The sequence below is a fragment of the Poromitra crassiceps genome, assembly GCF_964638095.1.
Source record: "Poromitra crassiceps genome assembly, chromosome: 21".
NCBI lineage: Eukaryota > Metazoa > Chordata > Actinopteri > Beryciformes > Melamphaidae > Poromitra > Poromitra crassiceps.
The window spans coordinates 9,596,679-9,614,178 of record NC_139638.1 but is presented as its reverse complement, the minus strand read 5'-3'; the positions used below and the strand labels follow the sequence as shown (position 1 = coordinate 9,614,178).

General features: G+C 47.2%; 1 protein-coding gene across 1 annotated transcript in view; it reads left to right on the top strand.

Moving 5' to 3' along the window:
• The window catches only part of LOC310795508 (matrix metalloproteinase-17-like), a gene marked incomplete at its 5' end in the record, with an annotated part of 137,671 nt that extends 135,496 nt beyond the window's left edge, over positions 1–2,175 (top strand). The window contains one exon of the mRNA XM_083657572.1: positions 1,814–2,175. Coding sequence (XP_083513698.1) covers positions 1,814–2,142 — 329 coding nt within the window. The 3' untranslated portion in view covers positions 2,143–2,175. The remainder of the gene's footprint in view (positions 1–1,813) is intronic.
• Positions 2,176–17,500: the final 15,325 nt, after the last annotated feature.

The window sequence follows — 17,500 nt, the reverse complement described above, 5'->3', positions numbered from 1 at the left end:
GACAGACAGACAGACAGACAGACAGACAGACAGACACACACACACACACACACACACACACACACACACACACACACACACGATCCCCCTTTTAGATTTCTAACCCAACATAGGATAAGCAATAACCACGCCCTGTGGCGCTGGGATTGGCCAGGAGCAACACTGGAGGGCGAGCAGCCCAGCGATTTCATGAACCAACTGAAGAGCTCTTGAGAAGGACAGCGGGCTGCTGTGAGTGCCTTCTGCCCGCTGCTGCCTAGCTGTTCCTGTGTTTATTTTGATTTGTTCTGGTACACCGTCCTCGTCCATGTCTCCCTGTCATATCTATGATCGTTCCCGTTTTCCCCTCGGCTATTCAACACGTCCTCACCGCCCTCGCAAACTGATCGATCATTTCCTCATTCCTCCGATGATCAAACACATCTCTTGATTACTTTCTCCCGTTTTCTCCTGGCTGGCACAGAGGAAGGCGACTCCAGCTCGGCGTTTCAATTGCGTTTCTCCTGTCTGCACAAGGAAGCGTTACCCGTTCTCTGCTTTCCCTCTGCTCAATTTCAAAACAACAGCTGCGGTATGTGTTTGATCGCGTGCTGTCGGCTACCCTTTGAAGGCAGGGACCTGTGTCTGTGTGACAGGCTGGGCAAGTGTTTGCTGCAGGCGCTGCACCAATAAAAACAAAAACACGTCAAACACGTCCTTGGCGGGGAAGGCCATTGCTGATAACACGTCAAAGACGTCATTGGCGGTGAATGAGTTAATGGGATGAGTTCAGATCTTACACTATAATATTTAATGGAGGGACAGATTAATTTGATTGCATAGAAACCTTTATGAGCCTCTCCCATTGGTGCATTCATGACCATCAGAGAGGATACACGCACATCCAAAAGCCAAGTTGGGCAGGTGCTGAGCTCAAAGGTGAACAATAAGTGAAAAATGAATAAAAAGCTTGCACACTGCAAGGGCTCCTAGTTTGTGTTTTTTATTTCAAACACCCAAAAAAATAGTGACGTTTCGAGCAAAGCTCTTCATCAGACTGGCAAAGGACTGTGAGACGCATGCATTCACGACCATGCCTAACCGTCTAATACCTTAAGTGTAAGGCCAATGTCATATCAATCTCACTGTGTGCTCAGGGGACAGAGCTACCGTGAGTTTGTGACTTAATTAGATTTTCACACAATTCATTATCGGATATAGTTCTGTGATTCTGGACCTATATATAATAGTTCTGTGATTCTGGACCTATATATTATGTGTCTTACTGTACCTGCCTGTAGGACTTGGACCCACAGAGAATATTTGCTTCAGACTCAGCTGTTGGTTGAAACAGCTCCGCTGCCTCTTGCTGCTAACATTGAGCCCAAACGGGACAGCACACCGTTATTAGACAGTGTGCTGTAAAAATGTAATAACCTGATCACTCTATCTGTCTTTCATTCTTTCTCTCTAAAGTCATTGTTTGTGTGCCAGTAGAAATTGAATTGCAGACCTTTGAATCTGCTACTCTCGTAAGGAACCATGTTTAATAATTAATTTAAAAAAACGGTCAGCACCATTTTAAATTGAATGTGATTGTTATTTAATCAAAATTGTAGCTATGTTTATTTTATAGTTTTAGGTTATGCGCACATTGTCATGTATTCCAGATGATGCCAAAGACAATTCTTCAGTTGATGTAAATAATAACATCTAGAACTCTACTGTATTGTATTCTACTCTATTCTATGCTGTTCCTCTTGTGTTCTACTCTGCAGTATTTCTCAGCACACACACTAATACCAACCCTCTCTGTCTCCCTCTGCTGGTGAAGGCTCCTCCTATTTCTTCAAGGGGAAGGAGTATTGGCGCGTGCCGGGCAGCGATATGGAGGTGGAGGCGGGATTCCCCCGGCTCATCGCTAAGGACTGGCTGCTCTGCACCGAGATGCAGTCGGACTCTCCGAGCACGGAGAGCAAAAACACTGAGGGCAGGGTGAACGGGCAGCACCACCCGGACCACGCGGAGAACGGCTACGAGGTTTGCTCCTGCACCTCGGACACGGCCTCTCCTCTGGGTGCCCGCCCCTCCCTCTCTCCCCTCTGGCTGCTGCTGCCGCCTCTCTGGACGCTCTCGCTGGCCCTCAGCTCTGAACCGCTATGATGCCAAAGCAGGGGAGAAAGGGCGTGATCAGAATCAGGAAGTACCACAGCCAATCCACTGGGAGCGCCAGAGAGTCAACAAGAGACTCATCGGTGGAGGGCCAGAGGCCGCTCGGTCAAAACAACAACTGGAAGATTTTGTTCTTATACGTATAAATATCACCTGGTATCTTTGCTATCTTTTTGCTGTTATTTATTTCCCGTGCCATTTGATGGACAGTGTTATCTGAAGCGCTTTGCAGTATGGTGAGTGCATAGTATTACAGTATGAGTGTCCCTATGGGTGAGTGCATAGTATTACAGTATGAGTGTCCCTATGGGTGAGTGCATAGTATTACAGTATGAGTGTCCCTATGGGTGAGTGCATAGTATTACAGTATGAGTGTCCCTATGGCATCAAACCTCTTACAGTGACAATGTTAGTACCATGCTTGACTCATTGAGTTACACACAGGAACACAAGATCCATTTCCTTTTGAAAGGTTAAAATGCCTCATCTCTCTGTGAAGAAATAGGACTGATCAGAGATCATCTCTCTGTGAAGAAATAGGACTGATCTGATCAGAGATATGTTGACATGAAATGGAAGGTTGTTCCAACAGCATAAACAGTAATACTTTTCTTCATGTACAAGTTTACAGCAACAATGTCTGGCTGCCATTCAGTAGACAGGTGAGTGGCATCCTGGGACATAGACAGGTAGGCAGGTGAGTGGCCTCCTGGGACATAGACAGGTAGGCAGGTGAGTGGCCTCCTGGGACATAGACAGGTAGGCAGGTGAGTGGCCTCCAGGGACATAGACAGGTAGGCAGGTGAGTGGCCTCACATAGACAGGTAGGCAGGTGAGTGGCCTGCTGGGATGCCCGCACACACACCGCTGCCTATTGGTAATTAGGCAAGTGCAATTACAGCAAGTGCTTTAATAAGATTCACAGAATCCACATTTAAATAAACACACGTATGTATCCATGTTTAGTATACGTGCTGAACTAATACGCTTCTGTCACGTGACGGACAGTTTTCTCATGTAAGCCTCACCATACGAGGGCTATGAGGTGGACAGATGAACAGATGATGGATCACACCTGAGCTCTCTGAGGAACGTATTGCTCCTGTATCTGCGCGGCTTCATCCTGCTTCATTACTGCCCTTAGCACAGGCAGTAATGGATCATATTGATTTGGATGTATTTTTGTAATAAACACAGATGGATTTTGATGATTGTGGGTTTCAGAGGTTTGGGCGTGTTGTTTATTTCACATTGCTTTGGTCGGATGGTAGAGCTGGTGGAGCCCTTCCCTCACCACTGGACTAGATGAACAGATGATGATGGACGGATGAGGGACTGCAGGAGAAGACCAGCTCATCAGATGTCTTATAGACCTCAAAACATGGCAACTGGATTTATTCTTGCTGTTAAGATACAGTATATTTACCTACAGTATAAATATAGACTCAGATATATTTCATTTGACAGGTTCTATGACTAATGAAAAACCAACTGAACTGTGTACATTTCAAGCTGTTTTCTAATGTAAGATATTTTTGTAGAAAAATAAAGAAGCAGAATCTCTTTAACGGCCGTGAATTTGTCTGGATGAGAGAGGCTGACGAGGAGGCAGTGAGTGTGAGTGATAACAACCTCATTCAGATAACATGCACAATGTGTGTGTGCACGCTCATGCATGCGTGCATGTCTGTGTTTGTGTGTGTGTGCACGCTCATGCGTGTGCTTGTCTGTATGTGTTTGTGTGTGCGCTTGTGCATGAGCGAGTGTGTTTGTTTATTGTACCCAAAGGGTGTGGATGATCCCTACTAATATGCAGACGCCAAACTTTCTTTGTTTTCAGGTAAACTGAAGTTTAAAAAGTGATTTTTGCTCAGAGCAGCACTTTTTCTTCTTCTTTCTTACCTCCTCAACTTACGCCACATGCCAAACTTTTTGAACGTACCAAGAAATATTGCGTAATTTTTTTTTTTTTTTTAATATGCAATGAATTGATTGACTAACATGATATATTTTTTTCTAGTGCATGCAGGTCTACGTCTATGTAAAAGAGTGAAAACATTATCATGTCCTTATTTGGTGGCCCTACACTGCCCCCCTCTGGTGTCTAAATATGACATGAAATGTGAGACACGTCACTTATAACATCAGGAACGTGCTCACATAACGTGACAGCTGCTGGTATTTCGACCCACATCTAAGTGGAGGTAATTTTTCAGTTTTTTTTACAGATTATGAAATTGCAGATTGTAAACTTTTAAATGATGTGTCACACATTGTAATCTGAAAGGAAATGAAGGAGATATGTTTATTTGAATGTTCACACTCCTAAAAGCCACATTCAGAGATAACGGCCCTCAAAGTTGGAGAAGCTTTTCACACCTATAGGCAGCCAGGTAAGGGGGGACTGGACAACAAGGACTTTTATTTACTGGTGGAATGGATAGTTCAAAACCTAAACTTGTGTATTAATGGAAAAAACTCAATTAAAAAGAAAAATAAACTATTTTCTCATTTTCTGGGAATGAGAATTGGCCTACATGTGGTCCCTTCCTCTGAGGTGTGTCACTCTACCTCTCTCTCTCTCTCTCTCTCTTCCTCTCTCTCTCTCTCTCTATATCTCTGTCTCTCAACTGAGATTTGTTTTTAACCCTTTCTCTCCTCCCTAGTAGCTACTGCTTCAGTGCTTCCTAGATACATGTGTGATATTTCATTGCTCTAAGCAGTGTTGGGCAGTAACGCGTTACTGTAATTAGTTACCTTTTTAGTAACTAAGTAATATAAGGTGTTACAATTTCCAAAACAGTAATTAGATTACAGTTACTAATCCAAGTAATGCATGCGTTACTGCGTTACATCATTGCCTGCCAGAATGCAGTGTTTTCTATGTAAAAGAAGAAAAGAAAACATTTTATCCTCACGGACTCAGATAGACCTGTCGCGCACACATATACGTCATAGTGTATGTGCGCGATACAGCGTCAGAGCGTGCACGCCGGCTTTCAAAACAAACCGAGTCAGAAGAAGGAGACGAGCAAGAGAAATATGCGTTCAAAAGCTGGAACATTATTGTCCTTTGTAAACTATGTGCAAGCAGCTTGGCAGATGCTACCTATTTGCCCTGTTGACTCGCCCTCATATCGATGCATCATAGAGAAAATAGCCACGAAGAACAATATCAAGCTGCCGCAGCCGCACACAGAGAAAGACGTTTGCTGGCTACCTCGAGAGAGAATATGCGGGGATAGAGCATAGGGATGGAGGCTAAATTGAAGGCGACGCCACGTGAGGTAGACTTGGGTGGTGTAACAGTTCACTGGATTAACAGATACACTTTGGGTAAGTGTTGTACACTTTGTTACTTCCTAACCTTCTCGTCAAAGCCTTCTGACCTCTCCCGAGTCCCTTCACGTCTTTTCCAGTGTGAAGCTAGCCAGTCTTAACACACCACTTCCTGTTCTTTCTAACCAAATTTCAAAGTAAAATGCCTTTGGCGTTTCTTTTAACATAGCTTCTTTTGTGTGTTTTTTACTGAGATGTACTGACATTGGCTTCTGCTGTAACACAGGAATTTCACCCAGGGGATTAATAAAGTACTCTATCTATCTATCTATCTATCTATCTAACTATGAATGAATGAAAAAAATGTATTGGTCACCACCACCACCAAGCATACACTTAGGTCATAACCAAAGGTTAGGGGTAGAAGCAAACGCTTGTGTAAAGCCCCCCCCTTTTCTTACAATTAAAATAAGAAAATCATCATGATCAGACATTTTGGACATTGTCCTTACTTGCCATCAAATAAACAACAAAGGATTTCAAGGAAAAATATCCTAATACAAGAAACAAAAAAAAAAGCCAAAAAAAGTAAATAAACAATACAACAGTCAAAAACCAGTGGGTAGCAAATAACAAAACAAACACAATCCATACATGCATATTCATACATTTTATAATCATCGTTTTATTATTATATTATATATATTATATTATATATATTATATATATAATATACATATATTACATATATTATTCTATAATCATCGTTTTATTATTATTATTATTATTATTATTATTATTATTATTATATATATACATATACCTATATATATATACTCATATATAGACACTTTTTCATTATTATTATTTTCTTTTTCTTTTTGTCCCCTACATCATTCAGTTACCAAGGAACTAAACTGTAATTTTCCATCATCATCTCTTTATACCTTTTTTAAAGACCAACACATTCTTACTGGATTTTAACCCTTCCGGCAAAGCGTTCCACAACTTCACACCACAGACAGATATGCACCTGCTTTTCATAGCTGTGTTACAGAAGGGTTGTTTCCAATTTTGTTCGCCTCTGAGGGCATAACCCCCCTCTCTTTCTTTGAACATTATAGGGCTCTATTCTCCCACAGGCCATCGGCGCTATTACGGGCCTTAACCGCAAAAAAACGTGCCTTGCGCCTGTTTCGGCAAGATAGCAATAGGCTTTAGGCTGCCAAATGCGCTTTAGGCCGAATGGGCGTGGCGCAGTCCCAAAGTGGGCGTGTCGGCGCTAAATACCAGCCTAGTGATATCTTGGGACCTGGCGTACATTTAGCGCTTTGCGCTTTTGAAAAGCAGGCCTATTCTGTGCCTTCACTGCCTCTTCTCTGTCACCCTTCTCTCTCTCTCTCTCTGAGTTCCCAGCATGCATTGTGTTTCTCCATTTCGCTACTAAATAGCAACCAAATGAGCCAAAATAGATATAAAAGGTAGTTCTAAATTAATGTGTAATGGTAACACAGCCTGCCATTGTCAACATTTCAATATTGGACCAAATAAAACATCGAAATGAAAACACCACCCTATGTGAAACATATATGTCCTCCTGGGCCTATATATACCCCTTGTCGAGTTAACGTGATTTAGAGAAGTAACAGCGGAACGCGCTTCGGAACGCGCTTCTAATGGCATCTGCTATACTGTGATGTCCCTCCAATAACTTGGCCCTATTTCACATTTAGTTTTACAATAAAAACACATTTATGCAATGACTTGACATAATGTAGGCTATATTTATGTGCATCATCCTTCCTGCAGCAGGCGAGAGAAAATGATATCTTTCTGGACAAACTTTCACCAATCTAATAGGCTATATTTTTCTAGCTGATGCATAGAACATTATTTTCACTTTGATATTGCTATAGTGTAGCGTATTTACATGCTTGCAGTATTTAAACTGCAGTTAGATTGGTTTGAGAAGCATCATAATATGGAATAATAGCCGATATATGGAGACAGACGGGATGAAGGGAGGTGGGGGGGGGGGATCAGAGGCTTGGGTTTCGTCTGGTTTTGCGGGATCAGTGGAATTGGAGCTAAAAAGGCAAGCGTGCCATTCGTTTATTGCACTTATCCAATGAGCATGACAGTGCATAATTTTACGCCTAAAAGGCGTGGTTGTAATGCTTTGGGCTGCATCTAGCGCCAGCACGACGATATCAAGTGCGCCTGTCCACGCCCACTGCTTTGATCTGCGCCTGCCGCTCGGCCTAGAAACTGCGCCGATGCAACGATAGGGCCCTATCTGTATGTTGGACGGGAGCACTCCCTTTCTGGCTTTATACACAATCAAAGCTGTTTTTTGATCCACCAAGTCCATGAATTTTAATGTTTTTGACTTTATAAATAATAAGTTAGTGTGATCATAGAATCCAACATTATTCACTATTCGTATTGCTCTTTTCTGTACTGTACAAACTGACTGTAGTGTGGTTTTGCAAGCATTACCCCATCTCAACACAGTAAGTTAAATAAGGTAAAATCAACGTGGAATAAAGAGTGTTCATGGATCTGTAGTTAAGGAAGTGTCTGACTTTGTTCAAAACCCAGATGTTTCTGGAGATTTTAGATCTTACTTTGTTCGCTTGGGATTTCCAACTGAATTTATGGTCTATTACTACCCCCAGAAAAGTATTTTCGTATACTCTTTCTAAATCAACCCCTCCTATCCTTAAACCTACCTGAGTTATTAAATGTGTTTTGCGATTTCCAAAAATCATAAACTTAGTTTTATTTAAATTCAAAGATAACTTATTAACATCGAACCACATTTTAAGTTTTTCTAGTTCTACTGTCACCTTCTCCATTAACCTCTGTAAACAGACATCTGAGTAGAAAATATTGGTGTCATCAGCAAAAATTACATATTTCAAAATATCGGACACATTACAAATATCATTTATATACATAATAAATAATTTTGGCCCAACTATAGAACCCTGTGGTACTCCACACATAATGTCAGCAGGTTTGGACATGGCATCTGCCACCTGCACAAACTGACTCCTGTACCTGATGTAACTCTTCAGCCATTCCAGTCCCACCCCTCTGATTCCAAACCTTTCCATTTTCTCCAACAGAATGTTATGATCTAAGGTGTCGAATGCCTTCTTCAGGTCTATGAAAATCCCCACAGCAAACTTCTTATTATCTACTGCACTTGAAAGTTCTTCCATGAGCTCCATCAAGGCCATCAAGGTTGATCTACTTTCTCTGAACCCATATTGACAATCAATTAATAATTTGTGTTTATCTATAAAGCAGTCCAGTCTGGCAACAAAAAGCTTTTCAAGAATCTTTGAAAATTGAGATAAAAGTGAAACCGGTCTATAATTGGTATATCATTTTTTATTACCAGCCTTGAACAATGGTATTACTTTCGCTATTTTCACTTTTTTCAGGGAAGCAGCCCAACTGAAAAGATAAATTACAAATATGGGTTAGAGGCACTACAATGACCGCTATTACTTCCTTAACTAGAGACATGTCTATCCCATTCCAATCTGTGGATTTTTTGTTTTTAAATTTATTAACAAGTTCAATAATCTCTTTTTCATCAACTTTTTTCAGGAATATTGTTGCAGAATTTCTGTTACTATAGAATTGCGCTGCACTGCCCTCTACTGGCGGTGTTATCAACTCCGCCAGTTTTGGGCCCACTGAAACAAAGAATTTATTAAAACCTTCAGCTACTTCATTCATATCACTGACAACTTTTCCATTGTCAATAAAATGACTGGGGTAGCTAGTGCTGGTGGTTTTGTTTGTGATAATTTTATTTAGTATATCCCATGTTCCCTTGTCATGTTATTTTTATTAATTTCTAGTTTATTATCATAAAACTCCTTTTTACTTTTTTTAATGATATCTATTAATTTGTTTTTGTATCTTTTATATTTGGTTTCTTTGTCTTTACATCTATATTTAATACATTCTCTGTACATACTGTTCTTTTTCTTGCAAGCGTTCAGTATACCCCTGGTAAGCCAAGGCTTATCACTATTCTTGTTTTTGCTTTTACTTTGCCTGACTGGACAGCTTTTATTGTATTGTGCTAGGAAGGAATCCAGAAACAATTCATATGCAGTATTTACATCCTGGGCCTGTAAGACGTCACTCCAATCCTGAGACTTCAGGTTCTCTCTAAAAGCATTCACAAAATCCACAGTTCTCGTTCTTCTATGTCTGATGTTGTTGTCCTCCCTTACTTTAAGATTACAGTCATATATGGCAAAGACTGGCGATGGTCAGTAATGTCCTTCACCAAAAGTCCGCTTACTATTTTATTGTCCATATTGTTGGTAAATATATTGTCTATGATTGTGGCTGAATGTGAGGTAATTCTACTTGGTTTAGTAATTGTGGGATATAGGCTCATCGCATAAATGGTTTAACTGAAATCATTTATCGCTGAATGCTTATTTGGATTTAGCAGGTCTATATTAAAATCGCCACATATAAACAAGACCTTCTGCTCAGTCTTTACATATGCTTTTTCTATCCACTCCTTGAACATAGTTATGTCATAACTCGGGGCCCTGTAAATACAGCTTATCATAATATTTCTATTTCTACTCATGTCAATCTCAATGGTTGTGAGGTCTCCAGACCATATTTCAAGCAGAAGGCCACTCACGCATAATCCGATCATCCCCTGACGACAGTCAAGTTCTAGCATAACGTGGTCAGTCAAAAGTCCTAGTATAACGTCTGCTATGACGTCAAATATGACGTCAGTTAATCCTCATATATATAGCAAGGGTTCTACGTCACCTCTCTCTCTCTGGCCGATCATAGCAGCAGTAGCTTCACGGCAGTCCATCTCCCTTGAAGCCGTCCTCCGAAGCGTTGTTTTGCTCCACATCTGCAGACCGAATCAGCATCCTCAAGCCTTCTCCACCCGTGGATATTCACCGCAGATCTCAACGCTCCCCACTCCATTCCTGGTATGTCGGGTTCCGAGCCAGAGCTGTCCATGGACAGCGACGACAGCTTAGACATCGCTTCCCTGTTCCGGACCGGCCACGGAGCGTACTTGCTTTCCGAGGCGTCTGATGAAGACGTTGGCGAAGCGGCTGGACCACAGGCTGCCAGCATAGCCCCGACGAGAAGGCCCAGCGCGCGTTCCCGTGGCACGGGGCGTGCCACTGCGACGGCCCGTGGTAGGAGAGCAGAAGACGAAGCGCCGCGCCGTGGACGCCCAAGAACGCGTGCGAGCGTGCCGGAAGGAGAGGCCGCTCGGCGCGGACGTGCGAGAGGCCGCGGGCGAAGACCAGTAGAGGCAGCTGCCCCGAGAGCTGGGAGGCGCCGGGGAAATGCAGGCCGCGGGGCCGCTGCGAGACGCCACGTCCTTCCTGGTCGCACTGACCTCCAGGCCGCCGCCCCGGAAGCGGAAGCGGCCCCATTCGTAGCTCCGCCGAGCCGACAGGGGTCGTCAAGAGCCATTCTGCTGTCCCTGCTAGATGCGAGCAGATCAGTAGAAGCCCGTCTGAGCGCCCTGGAAACCCCCCCCACGTTCGCCGCAGCCCAGCTGGCGCAGCAGCCGATCCTGCACCCGCCCATGCAGCAAGCCGACGTGCTCCCCACCACCACCCAACCCGCCCAGATGAACACTCTGGCGTCCGCCACGCCCGCCATCCCATTCGGTATGCCTTTTGTTTCTCCCTGTGCCAATGTTTCTCCCAGGCTAAGGTCCAAGATTTTAAAGGGCAGAGACATTAATTTAGTTAGCATACTCCTGCCATCTCCCGAGTGTAAAAGGAAGGTTACGGGTGACCCAGATGGCCCCGTTTATTTAAAGTCGTCCGACCCCCGCCTGCCCAAAGACCTTTCCTTATGTGACTTCCTGAACACGTTTGGCGTCTACCGTGACGTGATCTGCGAAGTGTACCCAGAGCGCCGCCATGAGCTAGACAAATATCTAGCGCTAATAGGGGACCTCTACTCCAACCACGGTAAACTATTTTACCAATATCATAAAGCATTCTCCGCTAAAGCCGCCCTGATGATCACTCAGGCAAATAGGCGGCTTGACTGGTCCATCATGGACATGCAGATATTCACGTCGCTGGTTAGCAGGCGGCCGGCGAACACCTGTTACTCGTGCGGCGAACCGGGGCACTCCGCACAATTCTGCCCAAAGGCGGCCTTTCAGTCCGGCGCTGCCCCCTCCCGGGCGCCCGGCACCAGCGGGTCCTCCCAGGCAGGCAATCAGGTGCGTAACTATGGCCTCAACACGCTCTGCAAATATTTCAATGAGAACGTGTGCACGGTCCCTAACTGTTCCTTCCTGCACTCATGTAGCTTCTGCGGGGACGCCCACCCCCGCTCCGCCTGCCCGCGAAGGAACCGCCCCCCAAAGCTGGCCCTCAAGAGGGAGAGATCGGGCTTTCGGGGATACTAAAACTCCACCCCTCCACCCCCATCGACGTCCCAGCTCTAACACAGGAGCTGTCCCTTCACCCCAACCGCCCTTTCGTCGACTACTTATTGTCCGGCCTCTCCCAGGGGTTCAGGATAGGCGTAGTCTCCCCCCCCCCTGGCCCCCCACATATCAAAAAAATTTGCAATCCGCCCTCAAGGAACCCGAAGTAGTCTCCCAACTTCTCGCCAAAGAACTATCTAAGGGATTCCTAATCGGCCCCTTCAAGTCCCCCCCCTTCCCGGTGTTCCGGACAAGCCCAATAGGCATCGCCACGCGCAAATATTCCGGCAAGAAAAGAATGATAATCGACCTCTCGGCACCCCGGCACAGCCCCACCCCCAGCATAAATAGTCTAATTCCCCCCGAACCCTTCTCCCTCCACTACGCCACAGTAGACCACGCCATCCTCCTTATTAAGTTTGCGGGGAGAGGCGCCCAGCTCTCTAAGGCCGACATCTCGAACGCCTTCAAAGTCATGCCCATCCATCCCTCCCAATGGCCGCTGTTCGGAATCAAATGGGAGTCGAGGTTCTACTTCGCCGTCAGCCTCACGTTCGGCTGCAGGAGCAGCCCCGCCATCTTCAACTCCCTATCAGAAGCGCTATGCTGGATCCTGCTGAATAACGAGCGTCTCCCCGCCGTGCTCCACATGCTGGACGATTTTCTGCTGGTGGACCCCCCGTCGGTCCCCTCGGTCTCCCTAATTAAACTGAAGGGGGTGTTCCGAAGGCTAGGCGTGCCTCTAGCAGAGGAGAAAACCGCCGGCCCCGCGTCATCACTCGAATTCCTGGGCATCAACCTCGACTCCGAGCTCATGCAAGCCTCTCTCCCCCTCGAGAAGCTCACCCGGATCCGCGAAATCGCCCAGGCTCATACGTCCGCCACCCACGTCACCAAACGGGAGCTCCTGTCCCTCCTCGGCCACTTACATTTCGCCATGCGCATAATTCCCCAGGGCCGCTCATTCATTTCTAGGCTGCTCGACTTGGAGTCCTCAGTCCCCGGGCTCCTCGACCCGGTCACCCTCGACGGGGGCTGCCGGTCCGACCTCCGGTTCTGGTCTCACCTGTTATCGGACTGGAACGGGGTTTCCTTCTTCTACGAGGACGTCGTCTCGTCGGCTGACGACCTGAAATTTTTTACAGACGCGGCCGTGGGCTTCGGGGGGCTTTTCGGAGCCCGGTGGTTCACCGGCCCATGGCCGCGGCAGTTCGCTGGGCTGGACCAGTCCTCCGCGCTGTACGAAATCTACCTAATAGTGGTCGCATGTCACCTGTGGGGGCGTCTCTGGGCAAGGAAACGGATAGCCGTAAAATGCGACAACGCAGCGGTGGTTGCCATAGTCAATAAGGGGCGTTCAGCATCCCCGGATATCATGCCTTTCGTGCGGCGCCTGACCTGGCTCTCAGTCGCCCATAACTTCATTATAGTAGCCCAGCACCTCCCCGGTCACTCTAATATCCTTGCGGATCATCTCTCCCGTTTCAATTTTCAGGCGTTCCGCAGACTCTGCCCCGAGGCCGACCCATCTCCAACGCTGATCCCTCCATTCTCCGCCCTCACCCTCTCGTAAGCCAGCCCCCCCCCGTCCTGCCCCCTCATCACCACAATCCCCTTCTCACCAATCTACTCCACACTGCCCAACTCTTTATCAGGAATGGTCTGGCCAGTTCCACGGTCAAAGCCTACGATTCGGCCTGGCGGTCATTCGCTTCGTTCTGCGTCTCAGTGGACCTTCCCACTTACCTGGTCCTGCTCCCCACGGTATGCGCGTTCATTACTTTTTGCGCAACCACCCGACGTCTGCGCCCCCGCTACATCCGCAGCCTAGTGGCGGGGATCCAGTTCCACGCAAGGCGATACGACCCCGCGTTCCCCAGCCTGTTCTCTTTCGCCATCATCAAGTCCCTGCTAAAAGGGATCGCTAAGGCCTTCCCGTCCGCCCCAGACGCCAGGCGTCCCATCACCCTCCCCGTGCTGCGGCAGCTGCTGACCCGCTCGAGAGAGGCCAGCCCCTCACCACTGATAAATGCCCTCCTAGAATGCGTATTTTCCCTAGCCTTTTACGGATTCCTCAGGGTCAGCGAGTTCACTTCCCCCACAACGTTCGACCCCGCACGGGACGTGACCCTGGCCGACCTAAAGTTTTACCCCGACCACTACAGCATCGCCCTCAAACACGCCAAAGCAGGCGGGGCATGCTCCATTGTCATCGCCCGGAACAATTCCCCCTTCTGCCCCTTCTCGTCCATGGCTCACTACGTCAGGCTCAGGCCTCAGACCGGCCCCTCGGCCCCCCTGTTCCTCATCGCACCTTGTCACCACATGACAAGATCCTGGTTCATCCTGCACCTCAAGCAGACGCTCCAGCAATGCAACCTCCCGACAAAGAACTACTCCAGCCACTCCTTCAGGATCGGAGCGGCCGCCGAGCAAGGAGTGTCCTCCGCCTCCCTCCAGCAAATGGGCCGCTGGTCCTCATCGGCATTCTCCAGCTACATCCGCCCGGAGCAGGCGGCCATACTGGCGGCCCAAAGAACCCTCCTCCCTTAAATCGGTGAGCATGGCAACAAACAATGTCCCGGACGTCCGTGCCGATAAAAATGTCTCGTTGGTGGTGGCTCCCCGAAAGCATGGCGCCCAGCAAGGCGCAGTAAATTCCCCGGCTCATTTTTGGGGGGGGATAGAGAAAGAGAGAGCAGAAAGTCAGGGTAGTTGCGCCAAGGCAGCCAAGTAGGCCAAGCCGGGAAGCGCCAAGCTAAATTTTAATGTACCAAGATCGAAGGCCCGACCGAGTTGGGAGCGCCAGCCGCAAATAGCTGTAAGTCGCTAAAAAGGTCAAAGGCCGGAAAAGTACAATCGCGAAGCGCCAAGGCGGCCAGGTAGGCCAAGCTGGGAAGCGCTATCGCGAGGTGCCCGACCGAGTTGGGAGCGCCAGCCGCAAATAGCTGTAAGTCGCTAAAAGGGTCGAAGGCAGGAAAAGCAAGATCGAAGGCCCGACCAAGTTTGGAGCGCCAGCCGCAAATAGCTGTAAGTCGCTAAAAAGGTCGAAGGCCGGAAAAGTACGATCGCGAAGCGCCAAGGCGGCCAGGTAGGCCAAGCTGGGAAGCGCTATCGCGAGGTGCCCGACCGAGTTGGGAGCGCCAGCCGCAAATAGCTGTAAGTCGCTAAAAAAGGTCGAAGGCAGGAAAAGCACGTACCAAGATCGAAGGCCCGACCGAGTTGGGAGCGCCAGCCGCAAATAGCTGTAAGTCGCTAAAAAGGTTGAAGGCCGGAAAAGTGCAATCAACTACTGGCGCCTGCAGATCTCAATTAACCTCCGGTAATCAGATCTTCCTTTTGGGGGATCTCCTAGCCTATGCAGGTGCCCTCCTCTTGCCTCAAGAGCAGCGCCACTGGCCAATGGAGTCAAGCGCCAAAATATTTGCCATGCATGCCGATTGCTAAATAAAGTTTGTCTAATCCTACCAACTGGCCTCTCTTGATTGAAGTGAGGTCTCCAGACCATATTTCAAGCAGAAGGCCACTCACGCATAATCCGATCATCCCCTGACGACAGTCAAGTTCTAGCATAACGTGGTCAGTCAAAAGTCCTAGTATGACGTCTGCTATGACGTCAAATATGACGTCAGTTAATCCTCATATATATAGCAAGGGTTCTACGTCACCTCTCTCTCTCTGGCCGATCATAGCAGCAGTAGCTTCACGGCAGTCCATCTCCCTTGAAGCCGTCCTCCGAAGCGTTGTTTTGCCCCACCCACCTCCCCAGTCCGCCACCAACGAGTCTTGACTCCTGATCCCCCACGGGGGGGGGATCTCCTAGCCTATGCAGGTGCCCTCCTCTTGCCTCAAGAGCAGCGCCGCTGGCCAATGGAGTCAAGTGCCAAAGTCATTCTCCACAGCCACTGTCAATCTGTCCACTACACTGTACTTTAATCTTCTGCATACAATGCTGTTCCCCCTCCTCCTTTTTCTGTTCTGTTTATGTAGTTCAACTCATACCCTGGAATTTCAAATTCCTCACATCTACCCTCCCCAATCCAGGTTTCCGAAATTGCAATAACATTGAAAGGCCTTATGCCAGGATCAGACTACACGATATTTTTTGTCGTTCACGATGTCACCATGTCAGACGAGGCCATCATACTGCCATAAATTCGTGACATGTCTTGGTCGGGAGACTGGCCACACTACAAGTGTATTCTCGCTTGACACCGACAGAGCGTCGTATGCCACCGTCATCACGTCGTCAGCTGTCGTCAGCGAGTTCACAGGTCGTTGGGGAGGCGGACCTGTGAATGAAATCTCCCAGCATGCTTTGAGGCCACTACATTGACAAGAAATAGCAACCAAATCAGCCTAAATAGGCTAAAGTGGTAGATCGAAATAATGTTTATGTTAGCACAACATGCAATTGTAGAAGATTTCAATATTGGGCAAAATCAAACATTGAAATCCAAACACAACCCTATGTGAAACATGTATGTAATCCAGGTGCTATATATATCCCTTGCAGAATTAACGTTATTTGGATGAGTGACAGGCTCTACTGTGATGCACTGTTATGTCCGCTCCAGCCTCCAACTTACTTCATGTGCACGCCCACTATTTTCTTGCCAGCTGCTGCGAGACGAGAAGGAAGAGAAACGAACATGCAGCCGACTCTGCTGAGCTCAAAGCTCATGTTATTTGTAGTGAGCAATGCCCATTGAGGCGTTTAAACGCAAATTAAAACACCCTGGCCTTTTTATCTCTTTTATTCTTTTGAGCGGAGCGGAGCGGTGAGTGCGAGCGGGTGAAATCTGTATCGAGCGGGGAGCGGTCTCCCCAGGACCTGATACCTGTCTTCCGGGGTGTCACACTAGGCGAAACCATGTCCAAAAGACTGACATGCCAGTCTTTTCGTCAGGGCGTCGTGAGGCGTCCTAGACGTCCCGACTGGTCCCGACGCTGGTCTTTGATTATGTCACACTACAAGAGGTGAAGACGGCCGATCGTCGTCCCCGACGGTCATATTCGGGCCCGACGCTGAAAATCTGTCGCGCACGACCAAATCGGTCTAATATCGGGCTGAATTCGTGTAGTCTGAACCAGGCATTAGCAATTCTCTTAAGGCTGGCTCACACTACAGGATTTTCGGGCCGATTTATGCCCGATTCACCCCTCCCGAGAATCGGAGGAGAAATCTGGCCTGGCAGCTTGCCAAGCTTGGTCGGGCCCGACTTTCGGCACCGATTATCTTGTAGTGTGAGCTGTTTGCAGATCCAATCTTAACCCTCCGGATCTGCTCAAAGCCTCATCGGGGCCGTCCCGATCATATCAAACATGTTTGATATTTAGGACTGAAAATCTGCGCGAATACATCATTCTGCTGCTGCGGGAGACTCCCGTCATTATCGTTAATTGACGCGGCTCATTTGATGCGCTGCACTGTAGGTATCAGATAGGCTACCAAATACCAACAGCACATGAGCAAATGAGTATTTGGGGGAAAATGTCACTAATTTATATCACAATGAATGACCAATGAATAAAAAGTTGTTATATCGTAGTTTTGAGCCCCTGCCAGTCAGAGGCTGTAATCTCCTACCTGTC